Genomic DNA, 23,884 nt, shown 5'->3' with positions numbered 1-23,884 from the left:
ACAGCTTTTCAGCAACAGCCATAAATTACACAAAATGACTTTGGAATTGGAAAGAAATTTTCTTTTAAGTATTCAGAAAATTAAATCCCTTTTGTGAATCTTCTTCCACACACAGTGTGGCAGACTCTAACACATTCACCTTCCACACACAGTGTGGCAGACTCTAACACATTCACATTCCACACAGTGTGGCAGACTCTAACACACTCACTTTCCACACACACAGTGGGATAGACTCTAACACACTCACCTTCCGGCAACACGGTCTCTGTCATCCGTGACCCAGCGCTGGGAGCAATGGTGTTACAATGAATGTTGTTCTTCCTGCCTTCAATTGCAAGAGTATTGCAGAGACCCAGAATGCCCAGCTTTGCAGCACCATAATTCGCCTGGCCAAAGTTGCCATATATTCCAGAAGCTGAGGAAGTCATAAGGATTCTGCAAAACACCACCACCATCATCTCTCCCTGTGCTGCCAACACTGCAACCCTAGCTGGTCTGATGCTGTGGTGCCCGTCAACTCTGTAAACCTGCTTCACTTCTCAGAGCCATGAATCATACAGTTAGAGTAATGTTGATATAAAAGTGATGTTTCAAAATTCAACTATAGAATGTAACTACATAGAAAGAATCTCTGGTTAGAGCCAGGTGGATTTAAATGTAACAATGTTTATATACTATCTACCGAAAACAACAATATTTATAAACACAAACTAGGAACATGTAAATTAATATTTTAGCAAGAAATCTTAGGTTTAACAGTTGTAATTCTTCAGTACTCATCACTTTGCTGTTCCATTTCTGAATAATACTAATTGCCATCATATAACCTGACACAACCTCACTCCACTTAGAACAACAAACAAAATAAATCACATCATTTACTTTCAGAACTTTGAAGATCAAGATAAAATGGAGTCTCAAAAAAAAAATCAGCATTATTAACAACTTCCTTCTACAAATTTCTGAAGTCTAAACTGCAGGGTTGACCCTGACACACAGGACAGTATAATTGTAAGTATAAATGAGTGACACTTGTGTACCAATAAAGAGAACTCCTGATTCCAAACAGTTTACAAAGATTAGCCCATGGTGGGCTAGCATGAGAAGAAATGGCCACTCGTCTCACTGTCCATCTGGTTGCTGGGCACTCCAAATAACACTCTTCAGTGCTTACACTGCTTTCTAGAGTTGTTGTGTAGTAGTTTCCTACAAAATTAAAATCTTCTGTCTTGGGAGGAAGTTCATGAAGCCACAGGATGATTACAGGGGTCAAACAACAGGATATTCTAAAGGGAAGGTAAAATATTCTGTGCTATGGGGGAGCTCACTAAGCTCAGTAAGTAAATTACTCAAAGACTTCAGGAAGTCCCTGAAACCAACAGAATTCACTAGACTCCTCCCTCCCAAAGGTTATATAAGTTGTAAGGACAGCTGCTAAAACACAGTCTCTGCCAAGGTGAGCTGTCTGGAAAAGACTCAGATTCACTGAGGCACCTAAGAAGATGCTCTCTAATGAGTTGAGCTTCCTGTAGGCTGTGTGGTGAGCTCCCAGTGTCCAGTATTTGTGAGCTGTCAACCACGAATGCTGAGGGGGGATTTTGGTGATGCAGCCATCTTTGAGTCATTGCTGCTCTTTTTAGTAGCCCCTCACCCATATTCCTGTAACTAATGCCAATAAAGCTCATTACTTTGTTTTGCTAAGCTGAACTCTGGTGATGTCTGTACTGTTGTCTGCTGTTGTTTCCCCAACTGGGATGAATAGACATTGATTCACATTTTGACTCCTCAAGAACAGTGTCACATAAAAAAACATGATAAAGGTTCATGGGAATGTACTGATAATGAAAAGCATGTGGTAAAAGAAAAATAAAAGCTGGGGAGTGGGTGTGTACTAAACTGTACTCTGAAGCCTGCACATGTGTGAGAGTGCTTGCCCTAGCACCATACACCCGTGAATAGCACTCTGCAAACATCCTCTCTGCTGACTACAGGCAACTCTACCTTCCATAGTTCTGTTTCTTCATATGGTCCCATGCTGCCCGGGTCACTTGGAAGGAGCCCCGCAAATGAACTCTATGAATTATATCTGAAAAAGAAATTGTTTTTATTATATGTTTGTCAAAAGTTAGGTGTGTCTTAGAATAAACTTACATAAACATGCTCATTTTGTATGGGGCATTCCTAACCATCTACTGTCACACCCAGGTAACCACTTTTGCTTTTGCTACAATTATGCTACCAATCAACAACTCATACCCATATCTACAAGCTTTTCCTATCATTTATAGAATTATTGTAATCCTTACATTAATCTAAACATGATAGTGTATTTAATTAATGCCCACTCAAAATAAAAATGTGCCAATATAACCCAAGAGGGAGTCAGTGCCGTCTTTTTACATCTCTACTTGCTGTGCATCCGGCAACACAAACTGACAAAAAGCAACTTGAGACCACCCTCCTTTAAATAAGTACCTGTAGGGATTTAGCTCACCTGGCAAAGTGCTTGTCACACAAGCGTAAGAACCTGAGTTAGAGTCCCAGAAGCCATGGGAAAACTTTAGGCATGGTAGTAAATGTGTGTGATCCCAGTGCTGGTAAGGCAAAGACAGCTACCAACAAGTCTAGTGCAACTAGAGAGCTCCAGGCCAGTAAGAGGCGCTATCTCAAAGGAGGTAGGTGGCATTCCTCAGACAACAACCTAACATTGGCTCTGGCATATAAATGTATATGCATACCCACCCCACACATACATGAACTGACATACATGCATTAAAAGCAAATATCAAAATAAATACTCATGAATTTGACATATATAACTTAAACTCCAAATAACAAATCATAGCTAGACAACACAGTTCATCATCAGGAAATACCTATAAAATACTCATTCACTATTATCTCTATTTCTGCCAAGATTTTCAAATGAGTTAAACAGCCTACTTTTAAGGACTTCAAAGTAATGAATGGCCCACCAAAAGAACACTTCACAAAACAACCCTGGATTGAGAGCTGCCCCATTTTTGGCCATTCTTACTCATTCGGTTTCATGATGGAATTAAAAAAACAAAACAAAACAAAACAAAGTTTCCATACAAATACTAGGTGAAAGACAGGGCAAATGCAAAACTATGGCAGGAGAGATAGGTGATAAGGAGTGGGGGGCTGGGTGGGATGGAGCCTGATGGCTTGGATTTTCATTCTCAGCTTCCTATCCCAGCTGTCCCAAGGGAAGAGCTAAAAGCTTTCCTTTGCTTAATTCTCAGGCACCAGGACATTGTACCTCTTCCAAAAGTTCTAGGTGCAGAAGCTAAACTTCATCTTAGCAATGACGTAATTATCCCACCTCAGCGGCTACGCCTGCCACTCTCTCAGCCACTGGTTTGTTTACTTTTGATGACCATAAACAGTCACAAAAGAAAACCAAACTACAAATGGGCTTTCATTGTTGTATAAACTCAACCTTTGTAATACAGGGAAGGCAAATGAGAAATATTTGCTATTTATTGAAAGCTTCAGATTAACATCCAGGCTTTGTCCTACCCTCTTCTTAAGACCTTGGTTTTTAATTTGTAGTGCCCTGGGATCTTCTGCATCCTGATCTTCTCATGGGAAACACACACACACACACACATACACACACACACGCACACACACGCACGCACACACACGCGCGCACACACACACACACACACACACGCAGAATCAGAGACAGAGCTAGATAAAATATGGTAAAAGCTACTAGAAAGAGTTAATACTAAGAAACAATATTGTTTTCAAGAACTTCCGCAAATGACTTAACTATTTTTTAACAAATGTTTAAAATAGGATACTTCTAACTATATAAGTCATTTTTAATACAGTAAATTCATTTATATTAACAGTAGCAAATACAAAATATTTCCTTAATAGTATAAATTAATTAAATACTAAAATATAGATAGTTATGTTCCAAAGAAGTAAGAAAAACATCTTACCCCAGTCTTCATCACTTATCCTGGAGAAGGAACGGTCCCTCAGGATTCTAAAATATTGATAATACAGAATGGTCAGAGTGAAAGGGAAAATGCACAGCGGTAAACACAATAGTATGAATTCTACTACAAATGAAAACACAGAAAGACTCACCCAGCATTGTTGACCACAACGTCTACAATATGAAAAAGATCCAAGTTACATAAATGAAAGTACGCACATTAATTTGCACTTACTTACAACTTAACATTATTTTAAAGCTTTTTAAAAGTCCCCTGGAAAAACTACATACAATAAGAATGCTATCAAAACAAAATTTGAGTACCTATAACAAAATAAATAAATAAGCAAATAAAAAACACGTGATCATCGGGTCATATCTTCCTCTCAGACTTAAAAATTTCAATCTCCTTTCTTCAACCAAAAGTCTTGCAGCTCAAAAAGTGAGCTCTTACACCCTCCTGAGTTGAGTACTATAAGCCATCTTGTACTTAACTTCAAAATCCACTCAGAAAGTTAAAAGTTCTCTCCTTGCTCCTCAACAGTAAAAAGATCAAAAATTCAGGAAGCGCTAAAGTAAGCATGGGGATTCGGGCCTGCAATTCAGTCACTTGAGAAGGGAGGACAAGAGGCTCGTGAAATGAGAGCCAGCCTCAACTACACAGAGAGTGTGGGATAGCCTGTACTACATGAGACCCTGTTTCAAAAATAAAATAAAATGAAATAAACTAGGAATTCCAAACAAACCCACTGAGGCCATAAACTAGTATTCTATTTGATAAGTCTTTGTAATCTCACTATGCAAAGAAAGTGAAGTTTTTAACGACCCAACCCCTGGAATCCTGTGGCAATCTCCATCTTCTGGTCACTCTCTGCTTTCTGCCCCTGTCAGATGGCATGTGACCATGGCTCTTATGATTCAACCTAACAAACTAGATCAAGTATGTTGAACTAAACAAGAAAGGGATAGCTCAATTGACAAACATAGCGCTGTCCAGACTGAAAACACACAGTCCTGTTTCCTTCTTGCAATCTATTAATTTTAATAACAATGTCTCAGACTAACCCAGGAGGAGGAGTTAGAGAAGAAGGGCCAAGAGTCCGTCTCTAAAATGAAGAGCCTTATTGTGCGGGATGGATTTATGTGAACTTGATACAGGCTAAAGCCATCTGAGAAGAGGGAACCCAATTAAGAAAAGTCTTCTATAAATTCAAGTTGTCGTCAAGCCAGTAGGGCATTTTCTTAATCAGTGATTGATGGGGGAGGGTCCAGCCCATTGTGGGTGGTGCCTTTCCTGAGCTGGTGGTCCTGGGTTCTATAAGACAGCAGGCTGAGCAAGCCATGGGGAGCAAGTCAGTAAGCAGCACCCCTCCATGGCCTCTGCATCAGTCCTGCCTCCAGGTTCCTGCCCTGTTTGAGTCTCTGTCCTGATTTCCTTCAGTAATGAACAGTGATATGGAAGTATAAGCCAAATAAATCCTTTCCTCCCCAACTAGCTTTCTGATCATAATATTTCACAACTGCAATAGAAATCCTAAGTAAGACACTTATCATACATATTTCTTCTAAATTTATAAGACATCAAATCATCATTTAAAAAAAATACACTAGGTCCATTATTGCCAAAATACTGATTTATCTCAGAAATATATTTGAGATTTAACTGAATTATCATTAAAAAAAGGGCAAAGAGCTTATGCTGACAACATTTTTTAATCACTTAAGATGCAAAATCTCAAAAATTACCTAAATATGTATATGGCAATAAGATCATCACCTTAATTCTATCATGAAATAAAATCGGTTAAATAAAATACCTGAATTATAAAACAAACCTGAAAATCTAATTAGAAAGAGAGATTTGTTAAACAAATGTCAATTCAAAAATATTACATGAGGAAGCTAACAAGGGCCTCATTAGTATCATGTAATCGTGTCATCGCTAGCTTTGATTGTGAACTTGAGCCAACCTACACTCCCCTGGGAAGCAAGACTCACGGAAGGACTGTCTACAGGAAGTCCATCTGTGGCCATGGCTGTGAAGAACCGTTTCATGATGTAACTGGTATTTTGAATTCCTGTCATAACTTCCCTATAATAACAGACTGTATTCTAGCTTTGCAAGTCAAAATAAATCCCCTTCTTCATAACTTGTTTTTTCCTGGGGATATTTTACCACAGAAACAGAGATGGACCTTAAAGAAGCCATAAATGAAAGAAAACATCACCTATTCTGCCATATGTGTCCAGTGCTGCCTTCACAAGCTTCTCGCCTGCTTCAACTGAATCTGAGAAGAACAAGAAAGACAAGGTGTCGATAACCTTCCATACAATCGTTTTCTGTGACACATGAGCGATGCTACCACCCAACAGAATAAATTCAAAAGAGGTACACAACAATCAGCAGGGTCCAGGAAAGCAGTCAGCAGAGTGTATTAGTACCAAAGAAACTTCTATGTCAGACAATTCATTAACCAGCAAAGTAAGGGTAGAATAGAATGAGTAAGAAATGCTGAGAAAAAGACTTTAATCCCAGTACTTGGGAGGCAGAAACAGAAGGATCTTTGTGTGTTCAAAGCCAGCCTAGTCTACAGATGGTGTTTCAGGACACCCAGGGCTACACAGACTCTGTCTCAAAACAAGACAAACAAACAAAAAATTCTGACAAAGACTACTAGAAGAGTACTGTCCAATGAAAACTGCTTACGAGAGAGGGAAGGGTGTGAAGTAATTACGTATTAATTAAATGATTACACGTCCCATGAAGTTGAAAAGGTCCTGTTCCCACCCTTGTACAAATAGTAACCAGTAGTCATATGTGGGTACTGAGTGTGCAACAAGTGTGGCCAGCCCAGCAGGCAAGTACTTAGTTCAGTTTAATCTGTAGTTAATTTTACATAGCTATACAAACATTACACCTTAATGGAAAATTAAAGGTGGGAGAATGGAGGTGCACGTTTGATCTACATAAGCATATGCATTATTATATAGCCGCCCAGTTTTGCAGTATTAACTACAAAAAGTAAAGCAAATGGGGTGGGTTCACATATTCATGGTAAGCTCTGCCTGCTGTCATCCATCACCACTGCCTGCACGATAAGCTCTTCATTCACAAGGGGAAACCCAGGAGAGACCATCAGTCCCTTCCACGGGACCCAGGAAGTGTCAGCTCTCCTAAGAGACTCAGGAACAACGTCGAGCTCTTCCCCAGGACCCATGGGATCCATACGGTCCCTGGTAAGAGGTACCGGTTGAGGCCAGGTGCTACAGCACACCCCTGTAATCACAGAATTCGGTAGAGTTGAGGGGAGAAATATCTCCAGTTCTCAGGCCAACCTGAAACACTAGGGTTTTGGGTTGTTTTAGTTGGTTGATTGGTTTGGTTTGGTTTTGTGCATGCGTGCGTGTGTGTGTGTGTGTGTGTGTGTGTGTGTGTGTGTGTGTTAGTTAGCCATTTTCCAAAATGCTTGGACCCATTAGTATTTCTGATCATTTTTTTCCTTAAGTTTTGGAGTATCTGCCTACATACAATGATCTACTTTGTGGCTGTAACCCAACTCTATGCAAACTATTTCTTCACATACCCTGTTTGCCTCGCACTCACACCTGAAGGTAATTCCATGTATATCCCTGTTCAGGACTGGCTGCTCTGTCAGGTGAGGTCATCTGTGAACTGCCCCACCTGTCTGACACCATGGTAGCGCTCAGCAAGCTTTAGGCTGTGGAGCACTTGGAGTTCAGATGTTCTATCAGTGCTCAGTGTCTGGACGGCTGAAAATGCAGACTTCCTGAGTAAGGCTGTGAGCGCCCTACAGATGAGCTCATGAGGGCTGTACCAGCTGTAGCAGCCACTGGTAGCTTTCTGAGCCTCACCCGTCCAGGCACTTCCAATGGCTGCTGAGATTCGAACCCTGAAAAGCCTGAGCACTTGGAAAACCTGGAGGGAGATGTTGTCCTGGTGACTGACAGACTATGCAAATGAGAGCTGCAAAGGGGGGGAGCCCGCGGTTTCTCTCCTTGTAAGTCTTTAAGGCTCTAGGACAGTGGTTCTCAACCTTCCTGATGCTGTGACCTTGTAGTGCTCATGTTCTGGTGACCCTCCCCACCATAAAATCATTATCATTGCTTCTTCACAACTGTGTTATGAATCATAATGTAAATATCTGATGTGCGACCCCTGTGAAAGGGTCATTTGAGCCCCAAGGGGATTGTGTCCCATGTTGAGAACCACTGCTCTAGAGTTTAAAGGAAAAGATTGAAACACTTTTTTCTAAATCACCAATACAGGGAAAAAGATAGCAAACATCACATCAGCATCTTAACACTCCCTCCCTTACTATGGGCCATATCCTAGTTCCTTCCCGAAAGCTGTCAAAATGAAGCAGCTCCTACAGCCCAGCTCCAGGGAAAGTCCGCAGCCACGAGCTTCAAGTGTAAACCCAGTCAACCAAGCTCTTCCCAGCACTACCAGAACAACAGACCAAGTCGTGACTGCTGTATTTGCAGGGTTTTCATAACGTACTCAACGTCTAATTTGACCCTTGAGCTTTTGCAAAGCTAAGGCCACATATAGTAGCGACTGCAGTACAACATGGGAGGCGATGCAAAGACAGTCACTTAGCACAGCATACTGTGAGGATCTTTTAAAACACTGAGAAGAATTAAAGGAGACGCCATGGAGGTGTGTGAGACCTTGAGTTCAGAACACAGCCACACCTCTAACAGTTTAAGTATCAGAATGGTTTGTGAAATCAGCTACATCAAAAGTTTAGCCATGCCGGGGGTGGTGGCGCACGCCTTTAATCCCAGCACTCGGGAGGCAGAGGCAGGCGGATTTCTGAGTTCGAGGCCAGCCTGGTCTACAAAGTGAGTTCTAGGACAGCCAGGGCTATACAGAGAAACCCTGTTTCGAAAAATAAAAAAATAAAAAAATAAAAATTTTAAAAAAGCTTAGCCATTTCTCACATGTGATATAAAGTATGCTGTCAAAAGGCTTGGAAGATTTAGATGAAACCTGATTTCATCACAGATTCAGTATAATGCTGAGTTATTTCTCAAGGATTACCCAAGCAAGCAATCTTTATTAGCAGAAGGAAAGGACACAATCTACGTTTGTCAAATACCGTAATTGGCCACTGCTCTCCCGCCTTTCCTTCTTATCTCTGCCACAACCTTGTCGGCAGCAGAAGAGCCTTTACCAATTCCTTTGAAGTCCCCTCCTAAGTCGTTCACTGCAAGGCAAAAAAAAAAAAAACAAGCAATTAATCCTTCCCACCTCCCAAGTATGTCAGATATAAAATTCAAATTAGTGATGTCAAGTTCCTCAATCTCCTGCCCACTTCCCACCTACGTTATCACCAGTCTTACCAAACACAAGGTAAAGCACGTGTTCCCAAAACAGGCCCGTCTTCTGCCTCACACGTACAAGCCCAGAGTTATCTCCGGCACCAAGAAAATAAAAAGTTTTCAACCCAGATACAAACAGGAAAAATACTAAAGGTTCGGGTCATGAGTGTTTTTACTTTCACTCTTCTTTTCCTCTTTTGGAATGGAAAGGATGTGATTTAACTCTTCACAAAAGAAATGAGGGGTGAGTAGGTGACAGTGTGAGAAAACACACTTCTGGAATAAATACGCAAGGAAGCAATCCCAGGGTTTCTGGAAACTTTAAAACAAATAAACAAAGAAGTGTGCTTTAAAATGACCTACTGACCTACGGATAGGGAAGGGCGGTGGGGAGCAGGTGTGGAAGAGAGGTGGGGAGTGGGCATGATGGAGGCATGCTGTGTGCACATATAAAACAGCAGGCTGAACCTCATGAATATGTGCAATTAAAAGAGTTAACAAAATCAAAAAGGAAATTATGAGCAATCCGTTTGAAATCGCTTAGCCAAAAGAACTAAAATCAAAAGAAAAAGCAATAGAAATTCTCTGCAAATACTGGAGAGCTGCCAGCACTGTAGCCGAGGTACAGAAGCCGTCCAACGTCCACAGAGGGCCATGGGTAAAGGGTAAACCCTGGCACGCTATGCCAGGGAAGTAAAACTACCAGAATAGGACAAACACCAGTCAGTTCCGCTTATGCGTGGTCTTGGGAATCGTCAGATTCACAGACTTACAGAAAGGTGATTGACAAAAACTGGGAGAAAGCAGACCTGGGAAGTTTTAACAGGCCTAAAGTTTCAACTATACAAAATAAATACTTACACACACTTACTATGTAACACAGTACCTACAATAATAGTGTACTGTAAGCTCAAAACCGAAGTTGGCATTCACATTGTATTCTCACTACAATAAAGTTTGTAAAGATATACAATATAAAGTAACTTCCCCACTCCAAAAAAAAAAAAAAACCATTAAACCACGAGGCAGGGAAGAACAGTTGTAAATTATCTCAGAACACAATGTCACAATCTAGAATTCAGGAAAATATCTCTTAAAAGAGATCACAGATTATAAATGAAACTAGTATTTTTCAGTCACTAGCTTATACCATGATTTCATTGTTTTTAACAAGAAAACACACAAATCCCCATATACTCAATTATACAACTGCTAGCAGCGATTATGCACTGACTGTCTGCAGAGAACTCTACATTGCCACTTGTAGGAATGGCAAGGCTGCCCACCTCAGTTTCTAACTTACTGAAAGTGAAGTGAATGATGTCGGACTTCAGTGGGAAGTACACAGCAAAACCAAAGTCGCCAAACACTAGGGACAGATGACAAACTCAAGTGGCACGGTAGTGCAGGGCAAGGTTTATGACACAGCATCCAACCACTAAGGACAGGTGCAGATCGGTGCCATGTAACTTAAAGAAACAGAACTCAGCAAAGATATTTGGGGCAAAGCCTGTGTGTGAAAGGGTCATACTGTAGGCCTAGCACATGACTGTGAGGAGTATCACCCTAATAAATTACTAACTACAAGTGGCGAGAGCTTACATACTACAATTAATATTGATGAGTTTTGGTTTTGGTTTTTGGTGTGATTTGTTTTTTTTTTTTCTTTAGAAAAGCATTCCTTTAAACTGAAGTGAGGGCTCAATGTGTCGGATATGACTAAGGAGATAAAGGGATGGCAGACTGAAAGGCCAACACCTACCCACATGTCAAAGCAGTCACGATAAATGAGTTTCCGTTAAAGTTTTCTTTTGTTCTTTTTAAAATAAATGAGTTTTCCTAAATTTATGCAGGAATGTTTTCCTAATCAAGTAATATTACCAGTATTACTGAAAATGAAAACGCTCTGTAAAGACACAAATAATAAACAGGTTTACATTATCCTTCAAGGCATGAAAAGGAGGATGATTTTTCAAAATCTGAATTCTATTAACTGTTCATTCCCATGCAATTATTTATATGACAAAAAATGATGATAGTTTTTTAAATTAATTTTACATTTCAACTAAAGTATAATTACATCGCGCCCTCTACCCTTTCCTCCTCCTTTAAAAAAAATAAAGTAAAACAGCACAAGAACTTCCAAGACCAAACTGGCAAACAGCATTTGAGTGGAGAGAATTGTTCCACTGTGTGATGAAACACTGCCCCCACGTGGAGAAGTCAGAAAGTGCAGCAAAGCACAAACACTGAAGGTCACCAATGCTGAGAGAAAGGATGCAGCATTAAACAAGATTAAACTAATTCCTTCTGTCGTGAGGCTAGAAACACCCGTTCAAGCGCTGAATGGTCTGAAAAGCAATAATTTAACAGTCTATCTCTGTTCAAATATAAAAAGAGCTGTTGATACCCACGCTATGTAGCGTGGCTGCCGCTCCCATGCATGGTCAAAGTTCCAGATGCAAAGGTAACAAACCAAGAGCTTATATTAACGTATGCTTCCCACCTCTTAACGACTGAACACCGATGTACTTAATGTCCAGTTTTTTAAGAGTTTGAAATGACAAGTACTCCCCTGGATAAAACACAGTTTATACATTAACCCAGACCATGTTAAGTGCAAAGTTTAGTTTAGAAGCACTTTGTTCTTCTGTCGCACCCAAGCTACTCAGCCTTAAAAAAAGAACATTTCTATGAAAAATAAACCAAGCATGTTTGCTTGAGGAAGATCCAGAGAAAAGGGTGGAGCAGCCACTCCTCCTGCTGATGACCCTCGTGGGAAGGGCACGATAGCTGAGGGTAGTGTTCTCAGCCTGATCCATCGCAAGTTCCTAAGATGTGGCACGTTTGTAATTCTCCATTTAAAAATCCTTTTCAATGGCAGGTGTCCCGGTACATGCTTGTAATCCTGACACATGAGAGACAGAGAAAAGAGGACAGAGAGTTCCAAAGTCATCCTTAGATACACAGAGAATCCTAGGCCAACCTGGGCTACATCAGATCCTCTCTCAAAAAAAAAAAAAAAAAGAAAGAAAGGAATGAAGAGAAAAAGGAAAAGAAAAAGAAAAAAAGAAAAAGAAAAAGAAAAAGAAAAAGAAAAAGAAAAAGAAAAAAATTGGCTCACATCCTGGAAGGTTTTTTGTTTGTTTCTTAAGCAAGTTATTTTTCCCTTTTTCTTGTCATTTTAAATACATCAGTGAACTAGCTAGGCAAGCTATTAAGAGCTGTAGAGGTTTGGTTCTCTTTGTTGGGTTGGGTTGGGGGGGGGGCAGTTCTCCTAAAAATCTACTCTCAGAGTTTCATTAAATAGCATCTATATTAGAAACTCATGGATCCACAGAATTCTAAACTGCAGTTGAAATTCTCTATCATCTATCTGTCTGTCTCTGTGTCCGTCTCTCTCTCTCTGTGTGTCACATACACACACACATTACTCCATAATCAGATAAAACAGGTAAATAAATTAAAAGTGACAAATTAAAAAAAAAAAGTCCCAGCGGTGGTGGTGCACACCTTTAATCCCAGCACTTGGGAGGCAGAGGCAGGTGGATTTCTGAGTTCGAGTCCAGCCTGGTCTACAAAGTGAGTTCCAGGACAGCCAGGACTACACAGAGAAACCCTGTCTGGAAAAACAAAACAAAAAAAAAAGTGTCAAATTATCCAGTGTATCCAGTTGCAGTCATTCTAAAGACAGAGCTACATGACTGAGAGAATTTCCGCTTCTCTCAGCACTGCCTATCAGCACATCTGTCGATCTGAAGAACAGGCATAAATTCTAGCCCTTTGTTTTAACGCACACTTCTTTGACTCTATTAAAAGAACACTTAGCTCTCACTAGTCATCTCTATCCTTTACCACGTTGCCTGTTCATGTCAACACACTTTATTAGGAGTTTCTGTCTCTGTGACTCTGGTCTTTTTCTTTTTCTTTNTTCATGTCAACACACTTTATTAGGAGTTTCTGTCTCTGTGACTCTGGTCTTTTTCTTTTTCTTTTTTTTTTTTTTTTTGTTGTTGTTGTTGGTGGTGGTGGTGGTGGTGGTGGTTTTTGTTGTTACTGTCTTGTTGTTGTTATTTTGGTTTGCTTTGGGGGAGGGTTTTAAAGACAGGGTTTCTCTGGCTGCCCTGGAACTCAGTAGACCATGCTGGCCTCAAACTCAGAGATCCACCTGTGTGCCCTGCCTCTGTTGGACTAAAGGTGTGTACCATAATGCCTACCTCCTCTCTGTTACATTTTCAAATGACTTTTATTTTAAAAGGTTTTAATTCCTTTTCATATGTCTTACAAATCACAAATCCTTTCATTAAAACATTGAGAAGCAGAGGTCCAACCTGAGTGCATCTATGGCTTCGTGAGGGTCACAGCATTGTTTCCAGTGTTCTGTGTAAACCCAAGAGGGAAACCTAGGTTTCTCTTTAACTACCGTATGTGCTGGGAAAGCCATGATTCTTGGTAATGGGTTTTCTCACTCTGTCTGTCCTTTGCCCGAGCGTTTTACGATTCTTTAGAGGCAGTTAATAACAGTAAGTCCCGAGAAACATGAACCGCACAGCAGTGTACGTCTGTAATCACAGCACTGAGGAGGCTGTGACACGGAGCTCTAAGATCAGAGGCCAGCCTGGGCAACAGTAAGGAATAGGCCATCTTTGACTATAAGATTTTGTCTCAAACCGTGGACATTCAGAAGAGAGAAGTAAAGGGAGAAGGGGGCAGAAAGGAGGAGGGAATAGGTGTCGGTTTCCTGGTATCGGGGCTGGCTGCTAAGCCAGAGATCAAACAATGAAAATACAGCTCACTTTTGTGTTGTGTATGTTTTTGCACATGATTTCCGCGTGTGCAGGTGGACACTGCACAGATGTAAGGAGGTCAGACATCAACCTCAGATGTGGTTCCTCAAGATCCACCCTCCCTGGTTTTGAGACAGGACCTCTGATTGGCCTGGAACTCACTGATTCGATAGGGCTCACTGGCCCCTGAACCTCAGGTATCCGCTTGCCTATGCTTCCCAAGTGCTGGCATTACAGCCACCTGAGCTGCTACACCCTGTGTTCTCCTTCAACATGGCTTCTGAGACCCAACTTAGCTCCTCCTGCTTACACGGCCAGCGTTTCTAGCATCTTTGCCATCTCTCCAGCACCAGCTCACTTTTAATCTGCATAACTCTTGCCCCATCTCCCATTTCTGAAAAGCACAGGCCAGGAGTCATTCACTTTTGTCTTCAATTTCATCAGAACTCTTCCACTGTTACTGAGCTCCCAATTAGGATCCAGTCCCTGCCAGGAGGTTCGTGCTCTGAGCCTGGATTTGCAGTGGGAGGCTGCCAGACTTTGTGAGCAATTCTCTCCTCTTTCTTCCTGTTGTACCACTTTGTTTCTAACCTGCTGCAGCTGCCCTGGTCGCTTGCTTTCATTGACCCTAACACCTCTACACAGCCCTAGCCACGTACCCAAGTAACTGTTAGAGGGTCTGGTACCTTGCTCAAATCTGTAGTGGTTTCCTGTTACCCATTAGCCAGTCTGAAGACGGCATCCGTCTAGGGTCACTTCAGTGCTTTGTTACTCACAGGCTGCTCTTTCCACTACAGCTGATACAGCCATCATTATTTATTATATCTCCACCTATGTTTGTTACTGCCTTCTCACTACATCCTAAGCTTCCTAAGAATAGGAGCCTTAGGGCATAGCTGCACAGGCCTACACTCCCAAAAGGAGTGAGGCTAAGGCAGCAGGATCACAAGTTCAAGGCCAACCTGAGCTACACAGTAAATCTCCTTTCAATTTAAAAAGAAAAGAAAAAGAACAAAGAAATGATAAAGTAGGGAGCCTAAAGTCCCATGCAGAAGCCACTAGGATGTCCTGTCAAGCAGGCAATGCTTGCTTCATATCTGGCACTCAATACATACCTGCAGGGTAAACAGATGGTCCACCTGATGCTAAGCCTATTATATTTCTTACAGGTTTTTTTTTTTTTTAAACTGGGCTTTTAACTGGTAAGAAAGAGGCCTTGTAACGTGACTCAGTGGTCTTCTCACCTAACTGGGTGGGTGACGCTCATGGAAAGAGCTAAAGAGGGGACAGCACTGCAAATGCAGTCACTCATTATAGGCTAGAATCCACATGCAGTCTTTCTCCTTGTGTTCTCTTTGCTTCCCTTGCTCACTCCGTCACAGCTCACTCTTCATTACCAAACAAAGCATTTGTTTGCACTTGCCGAGAATACTGATGCCTAACGTGGGCCTCTTTAAGGATCTACAGGAGCTACATGTTTTAACAGGCACCAGGCTGTTTCCTCAGGTTAGGGTCCACATGTGGGCTAATGGGCATGAAAAAGAAAAAAAAGAAAAAGAAAATAAAGAGAAACAGACGCTCTACTGGACCACCAGTAGAAACTGCAAGGGTGCCCACTAGCTCTGAGTAAGCAAAACCCCTGAGACACGGTCTCACCTACTTCCCACTAGTGCCCACAGACTTGTGCAATGCACCTTTACCGTTCTGAGGTTAAGTCCTCATATATATTCTTACACATCACACACCTAATAACAGAATAAATTGTGAGTAAATGGGTCTCCCATAAATCCCTGCCCAATTCCAGGAAAGGGTCCAGCCCCTCTAGGCTGCCCCTGCTGGGACAATGATAAGTGGAGGACTAGTGTTTGTACATTCAGAACCCACAGAAAGGGAGAATCATTGCTGCACTCAAGAGTGTACTTACAGGTCAGATAGGATGGCTCAAAGGTTAAGAGCACTGATTATTCTTCCAGAGGATCCAAGTTCGATTCCCAGCACCCACATGTCAGTCCCAGAACCCTCTGTAACTCCAGTTCCTGTACATCTGGCACACATGGTGCCATATAAGTGAACACCCATAACACATGATTTTTTTAAAGATTTATTTATTTCTTTTATATATGTGAGTACACTGTAGCTGTCTTCAGGCACACCAGAAGCGGGCATCAGATTCCATAACAGATGGTTGTGAGCCACTGTGTGGTTGCTGGGAATTGAACCTCTGGAAGAGCAGTCAGTGTTCTTAACCACTGACCCATACCTCCAGTCCACATAAATGATTTTTTTAAGTTTTATTTATTTTTTTAATTTAAAGATTTATTTATTTATTATATGTAAGTACACTGTAGCTGTCTTCAGACACTCCAGAAGAGGGAGTGAAATCTCATTGCAGATGGTTGTAAGCCACCATGTGGTTGCTGGGATTTGAACTCAGGACCTTCGGAAGAGCAGTCGGGTGCTCTTACCCACTGAGCCATCTCACCAGCCCATAAATGATTTTTTAAGGAGCATAATTTTACTTTATTACTGTTAGAAACACACTCTGGCTTTTTTCTCTCTACTATCTGAACTCTTTCTCGTGAGCACAAGGACCGAGCCTGCAGTTGGGGTGGTGGCAGCTTGGTGAAGACGAGACCTCAGGATAACACTAAGTGAACGAGATCTTGGGTTCAAGCTGCTGAGCGGGTAAAGGCATGCGCTGCCATGCCTGGCCACCTCAGCTGAAGCCCCAAGACCCACCAACATGGTGGAAGGGGAGAACGAACTCCTAAAAGTTGTCCTCTGACCTACACACACACACACACACACACACACTGGATGTAAAAAAAAAGTAATTTTGAAAAGGTTTTTTTTAAAGAGTTCGTGCTAACTAATGAATACTAATGAATGCAGTCCAGTTCTAGCACACATGTGTACCCTGTACTCAGTATAATGTAATGCTGGCCTCTTCTCTCTACAAAGGTCATCAATTTTTCACACACTTTAGTCTCACTGAAATCCAACAGATTTCAAAGAGATCATGTAATTAAGCAATAAAGGCAGGATTTGAACTTTCACCAGCTTCTAGGGCAATCGATGGACTTTCCTCATTGACTTACCTTCTAGATGTGACAATGACACAGGGAAGGGGGGAGGGTTTGAAAAACTCTGACCGATGCCCACAGGAGCTGAAGATTGTTTACCCATTACTGTGTAAGCAGAGCACAGAAAGGAGCTCATATCCATCTTAGCTCATAAGAGTGCAACTTAATTCATCTAAGACAGTCTTTCCTCAGTTCAAGGGAATAAAACTTTCTGAATTTTCAACTATAGTTCCTGCTAGAAGGCCTCAATCTGTCTTGCATTCATGATCTCATGCGAAGACATGACTCACAGAACTGGGTACATTTCAGCTCCTGTTCAGTTCCCAGTTCACCACTACCTCAGACACGTTCAAACCTTTGCTGCGATGTGTCATTTATACAAAACCCAACGTGAACTGTCAGAATAGAAGTCCTACACACTAAGATTACAGTCGTGTGCTACCACACAGGGCTTAAAACAAGCTTTGAAGTGAAGTCTGTACCTTAGCTGAGACAAAGGTAAATCTTATGCCCAAATTTAAATATTCAAGTGTTTTACTATGAAATGTAAAACACAGCATTTTGTATTATCATGAAATTAGAACGTATCTTTAACGACACCCTTAGCTTCACGGTCGGCTAAAGGACTTGGCCACAGAAACAGGAGTGGAAATAACATATTTCTTAGCAGCCAACCACCAGGTAGACCCAGCATGTCTTAGTTAGGGTTCCTACTGGTGTGATGAAACGCCATGACCAAAAGCAAGGTAGGAAAGGAAGGGTTTATTTGGCTTACACTATAGTCCATCATCAAAGGAAGTCAGGACAGAGACTCAAACAGGGTAGGAACTTGAAGGCAGGAGCTGATGCAGAGGTCATGGAGAAGCGCCGCTTACTGGCTTGTTCCACATGGCTTCCTCAGCCAGCTTTCTTATAGAGCTCAGGACTATCAGCCCGGGGAAGGCACCACGCGTACAATGAACTGGGTCCCCCCCCCTCCCCCCGTCAATCACTGCTTGAGAAAATGCCTTACAGCCTTGTCGAGAAAGCCCAAGTTTATAGAGGCATTTCTTAATTGAGGTTCCAGCCTCTCAGATGACTTTAACTATGTCAAGGTGGTGTCCAACTATCTGGCATACAGCATTATGTCCCCTCTGACCTCACAGCAATGCTCCAGGTAAGAGCTAATCTGACATGATCACTGCACAGGAACAGATGAAGAGTCACAAAGGAAGAATCTATCCATTTCAACAACCTATTACGATACAAGACTGTAGACTCATCTAAATCATAAAAGAGTAAATTGTCTCTAGTTTTTGGTTTTGGTTTTGGTTTAATTCTAAGGAAGAGCAAGGTGCTGCTCAGAGGGGAACAAATGCCTTGGTGGCCCACAAAGTTCCCAAGAAAGTCATAGATGAAAAAGAAAGGATTAAGCAGATAAATAAATCAATGGGAAAAAGGAAAAGCAAAGAGGGCAATGGCCTTCAAAAAGATCAGCCATGTCAAGCTCGGTGTGGTGGCGCACACCTGTAACAGGAGCATTTGGGAGGTTGAGGGAGAAAGGCCGCTTGGGAATGCCAGCCAGGGTTAATAACAAATCCGAGGACAGGCTGGGCTACAAAGAACAGTCTCAAAATTTAAAGTCTCTGTGTGTGTGTGTGTGTGTGTGTGTGTGTCTGTCTGTCTGTTTGTCTGTCCATTCATCTGTACCTTCAAAAAGACTGAATCCTTCCCTTTTTTTTTTTTTTTTTTTTTTTTTTTTTTTTTTTTTTTTTTTTTTTTTTTTTTTTTTTTTTCAAGACAGGGTTTCTCTGTGTAGCTCTGGCTGTCCTGGAACTCGCTTTGTAGACCAGGCTGATCTCGAACTCCTGCCTCTACCTTCCAAGTGCTGGGATTAAAGGCATGCGCCACCACCACCCGGCTTGAATCCTGCCCTTTAACACCTAACTAAAACCATCTTTCCTGCCAGGCTGACCAATTATCTTAATTTGGTCTCCTTGAACTTTCAACTAGGACTTGTTGCAATAGCAGAGTAACCGTGCCAGGCAATGAGATAATAAATAGACATACCGTCTTTGTATCTCTGACCTCTTTGAACTCAAACCCTTACCATCTGACTAGAACATATTCAGAGGTTATAGGAAAACAAGAACAGATGCACAGACTCATATACCACTGCCGTGCATTTCCTTTAGTGCTCTGAGGAAGAGCCTGACTGGAGAGCTCAAGCTTCCCTGCTCTGAAATTATTTATGAAGACTTGAGATTTGGGGAGGGTGGGAGGTGTCTCCGCAATGTTGTTTGGGAGGCTTGTTGTTCTGGGGGCTTTGGTTGCTTCCAGGATGTGGCCCGTGTAGTGTTTGCTTGTTTGGTTTGGTTTGGTTTGGTTTGGTTTTCAAGAGACATTCTCATGTAGCTTAGGCTTGCTCTGAACATATTGTGTATAGCCAAGGCTGGCCTTGAACTTTTGATCCTCCTATCTCCACATCATAAGTGCTGGGATTACAAATATCCCCATGGCCCATGACTTGAAATGTTTACATACTATTTTCATGTCTTAGTTTTTTTTTTTTAAAGGGAGGGGGGCTCTCGTATATCCCCTCCTCCAAAAAAAAAAAAAAAAAAAAAAACAAGCAAAAACCAAAAAGCAACAACAACAAAAACCATGTCAGCAATGTACCCAATGAACAAAATGCCTTCTTTGCCCACGGAAATACTCTAGAGTCCTTTAGGAGTTAGGAAAGATTGAACAAGTTCTGTGAAAACTCAAAAAAGAAAGTAGAATTTACATTACAAACAGGCTAAGGGTAAAATACTGAGAACTTAATAGCACATGAAGAGGAAGCAGTAACGGTGTGCGCCTTCAGACCTGCACACAGCATCCTCAAGAGGACCTGACAATACGAAATACACATCCTCGCTAAATATTACGGTGTCCAAACTCAGAAGCCACTGCTAGCCAACAGTTTTATCCTCAGAATATGCTATAAAATATCGTGAGGCCCAAGCACTGCCCTGCATCCACCCGTGTCCTACCACCCATTCATTGCCAACTGTGAACAAAGTGGTTCCAGTACCCACACCAACTCCCAAACACATGATGCTAATCCTAATTATGCAGATGACTGAATCCTTCCATATTCTTCAAGGTTGCATCTTTCAATCACTCTTGACCCCCACCATGGAATTAACATGTGATTGACTCCACTATTTGTTTTAAGTTTTAAAAAGCTTTCCATTGAAATTGTTCTTAAAAAAAAAAAAAAAAAAAGGAACTCATAGTTATGGCTTCCTGGCTTCAAACTCCAACTATTTCTTATTTTTACCAAGGTCCTTACCAGGACCTCCTCATTTAATATCCCATGTCAGCAGATAAGCTTGTCCCTCAAAAAGTAACAGCCCACAAGACTAAAAAGTCAACAATTTCATTCCATACAATGAATATTTATACCACTTTATCAATTCTTTTACATGAGAGAGTCCATAAAAGTAGTTTACTTCAGAAAGTGACTTCAGCCAGGCACGGTGGCGAACACCTGTAATCTCAACAACCCAGGGCTAAAAAAGATTCTGCCTTAAATAAATAAATAAATAAATAAATAGCCAATTTTTATAAAGGAAAAAAGTTAGCCTGGAACTAAAAAAAAATATTTCTGACAGAAATAAAAAACTATGAAATGAAATCTTAATTGCACCAGAATGACAAAGGGTACTTGTGAAAACTGTATTTTTGCTAACAACTACTGGTTTAAAAGAAAAACACAACAACTTACCAATGACTAACGCTCCTCTTTCTGCAAATGCCAGGGCGTAAGCTCGGCCCAATCCTAATGAGAAACATGGGAAACAGAAAGTTGAAAGACCTTAGCATGATTATTTTGAGTCCCTGAAGCCCGGTCCCCATTTTAAAGTACTAAGCCAACAATTCGTTACAGCAGGAGAAGATGGTACCTCCGTTAGTACTCTCAACATCCTCTCCACTCAGACCCTCTTCTGTCTGCAGAAGTTAAACAAGTTAAAGCCATGTTTTCCCACCCGTTTCCTACCATTCCCCAGGCTGCTAGCACGCCGCAGGTGAACTGGGGTCCACCACTACGCACAATCATAGGACACGTTAGAGGCCGAAGTGGGACGGGTACCACCTTACCCGGGCTCTGGCGCTTGCTGCCTACGCAGCTGCTTCTCCTCAAATACCCGTATTTAAAAACAGAGCCTGAAGAGGCAACTTCTTCACCTGGTCTGCTCGTCAGTGAACGGTAGCCCCCTTACGTCAGGACCCTAATCATCTAGGGTACTTGGACCATGGCAGAGATCCAATGGCTACTCAAAGGTGTGACTTCCAAAACCCTGCCTGAAACCCGAACTCTCTCTTACTCTAGAACGTCTAGTGATTTCTATAACCTGTGCTGAACCTCGAATGTGCAACTGTCAACTACAAATAATTTCGACTCTGAATCTATGACACTGGCAAGGAGTGATGATGTTTGGGGAACTGACCTGTGACGTTAACAGCCAAGGGTGGAAGATTTTTCTCTGGCTTAAACTCTTTTTAATTTTTTTTTTTTTCAGTTTTAGTTGATACATTTCATTGCTAGATGAGGAAGCTTAATAGAAAACTTCTATTTAAGATAAACTGATAAACATACAAATAAATATTCAAATGGATGGAGGACCATCAGGAGTTAAAAGCCAGTTTGGGCAAGACCCTGTCGAAATAGTAACAAGATCAAAGGATTAAGTCAATATCCTGAACACTGAGGGTAGAGGTTACTCACAGCTGTGGAACTAATGAGGCCATTTCATTGCAAAACATCTACCTGAATGTGGGGTGGTTTTTTTTTTCATTTTCTGTCCTTTAAAATTAGTACTGCTTCAATCACAATTCTCTATCTCGAAATAAAAGGCATACAGAAATAAAAGTCATGCAGAAATAAATGGCATGCAGAAATAAAAGCCATGCAGAAATAAAAGACAGGCAACCTTCCCGCTGGCTGGCACACTTCAGAAATACCTTTGCTCTCATGTTCTCCTCTCTCCCTACCTTAACCCAGTATCATCTCTCACCCTTTCACACACACACACACACACACACACACACACACACACACACACACAGTGTGTGACCTTTGCCACAATTCCAGTGAACTTTGGTGTGTGGCCCTCTCAAAACCTTGAATCATGAGGCAAACAAACTCTCAACGACTGACCACTCAAAGTCAAGGGGGCTGGCAAGTCAATTCCTCGGGTGGGACGCCAGACCCCAGAAGTTCTTCTAAGCCCATGTGTGACTTGACAAAAGCAGCAAAAGTCACACCCATAGCCGCACACTAGAGAGAGGACTAACTTGACTCCGCTGTGCACCCTGCAACCCTGCTGACATCTCCCCTGGGAAAGACGTGGGCCTTAGAAGCTCCCTCCGGGCTTGGGACCCGGAGCACCTGCCGACGTGCTCAGGGTCCCTCCGTGCCTGGCCCACGCCGGTCCCTCCCGATCCAGCACCAGCTCGGCATCCCGCAGCTGCGCGAGGCTCACCTCCCCCGGCGCCGGTGACCAAGACCACACGCCCGTCGAACCTCAGCGGCGAAGCCATGAGTCTAGCCTGCACCACGCACACACACTGGCAGTGTCCGGAGGACTGCTCGGCGAGACCGGGACAGCGGGCGGGGAGAGGAGGGGCGGCACACAAACAAGTGACCTGCTGGTCTCGGGAAACTGGCGCCGGTGTTTCCAAGTGCGCCTGCGTCGGTCTGGCTTGGCATCATGGGAAATGTAGTCCAGTACGAGTCTCCTTGGTGGAGAAAAATCTGTCCAAGAGAATTGCCTTGGAAATTCTTTCAGAGGAGAGCTTTGCCAAGGTCCGTGTGATTAAATGGCTTATTACTTACTCTACTTTCATATATTTCCCTACAGCTTCATCATTCACTCAATGTGTTCTGAGTTCAGCCATTGCCCTAGATGAATAGCGCTTGGCTTCCGTTCTAGAGGGGTGTTTTGACATAGCTTCTAAAAAAGAAAGCTATCCATCACAGTGATCAAGACTTCTCAGAGTGTATCCGCTGGATCTACTATATGAAAATCTCCCTGAAATTGTCAAAATGCAGAATCCTGGATCCCCATCCCCACGACTGCCTTCCCCAGACACAGTGGACAAAACAAAACAAAAAAACAAAAAAAAAAAACTAAACAAACAAACAAATAGTGCTGCTAAATGACTTTAGTATTTAGTAAGGAACACCCATACCGTGTCATTCATTCATTCAACATTGAGCAGCCAGGTCTTAGAAACAAACTTACTGATGAACAAAGGGGCTATTGAAGCTATTAATAGTGTGGTGCCTAGCTTTCAATAGCATTGCAGCCTGACAGGAATTATGAGAAAAGTGTGCAAGAGTGCTAACAGACAGTGGCGAGATAAAGGAACACTATGCACCCATGGAGAGAAGATGGGCAAAGGAAAGGCTTTCCCAAGGAAGTGATGCACGCTGCTTAATAATGACCGGGCAAGTCGGAGAGGGCTTGGAAATAAAGGGAGGGGAGGAACTAGGTAGGCTGGGGCAGCAAAAGAATGGAGCCACAAAACAGAAAATGGTTCTGAGCAGGATTACTCCAGAAGGTGGTTAAGAATACATTTACTGATGGAAAGAACACTTTGTCCTTTTAAGGAGGCTTGAGTAGAGATGGGCAAGAAGATACAAAAGACCTGGGAAGGGT

General features: G+C 42.0%; 1 protein-coding gene across 1 annotated transcript in view; it reads right to left on the bottom strand.

Annotated features, from left to right (window-relative positions):
- Hsd17b4 (hydroxysteroid 17-beta dehydrogenase 4) overlaps nt 1–22,910 on the bottom strand; it is a 74,978-nt gene extending 52,068 nt beyond the window's left edge. Inside the window, exons 1-8 of the mRNA XM_021214208.1 lie at nt 22,706–22,910; nt 20,947–21,000; nt 9,103–9,210; nt 6,208–6,267; nt 4,132–4,153; nt 3,981–4,027; nt 2,005–2,089; nt 251–438 (exon numbers count right to left, since the gene is read on the bottom strand). Of these exons, the coding sequence (XP_021069867.1) occupies nt 251–438; nt 2,005–2,089; nt 3,981–4,027; nt 4,132–4,153; nt 6,208–6,267; nt 9,103–9,210; nt 20,947–21,000; nt 22,706–22,763 (622 nt within the window). The 5' untranslated portion in view covers nt 22,764–22,910. The remainder of the gene's footprint in view (nt 1–250; nt 439–2,004; nt 2,090–3,980; nt 4,028–4,131; nt 4,154–6,207; nt 6,268–9,102; nt 9,211–20,946; nt 21,001–22,705) is intronic.
- Nucleotides 22,911–23,884: the final 974 nt, after the last annotated feature.

Source organism: Mus pahari, chromosome 15 (assembly GCF_900095145.1).
Source record: "Mus pahari chromosome 15, PAHARI_EIJ_v1.1, whole genome shotgun sequence".
Classification (NCBI taxonomy): Eukaryota; Metazoa; Chordata; class Mammalia; order Rodentia; family Muridae; genus Mus; species Mus pahari.
This window is presented reverse-complemented; position numbering and strand designations above follow the sequence as displayed.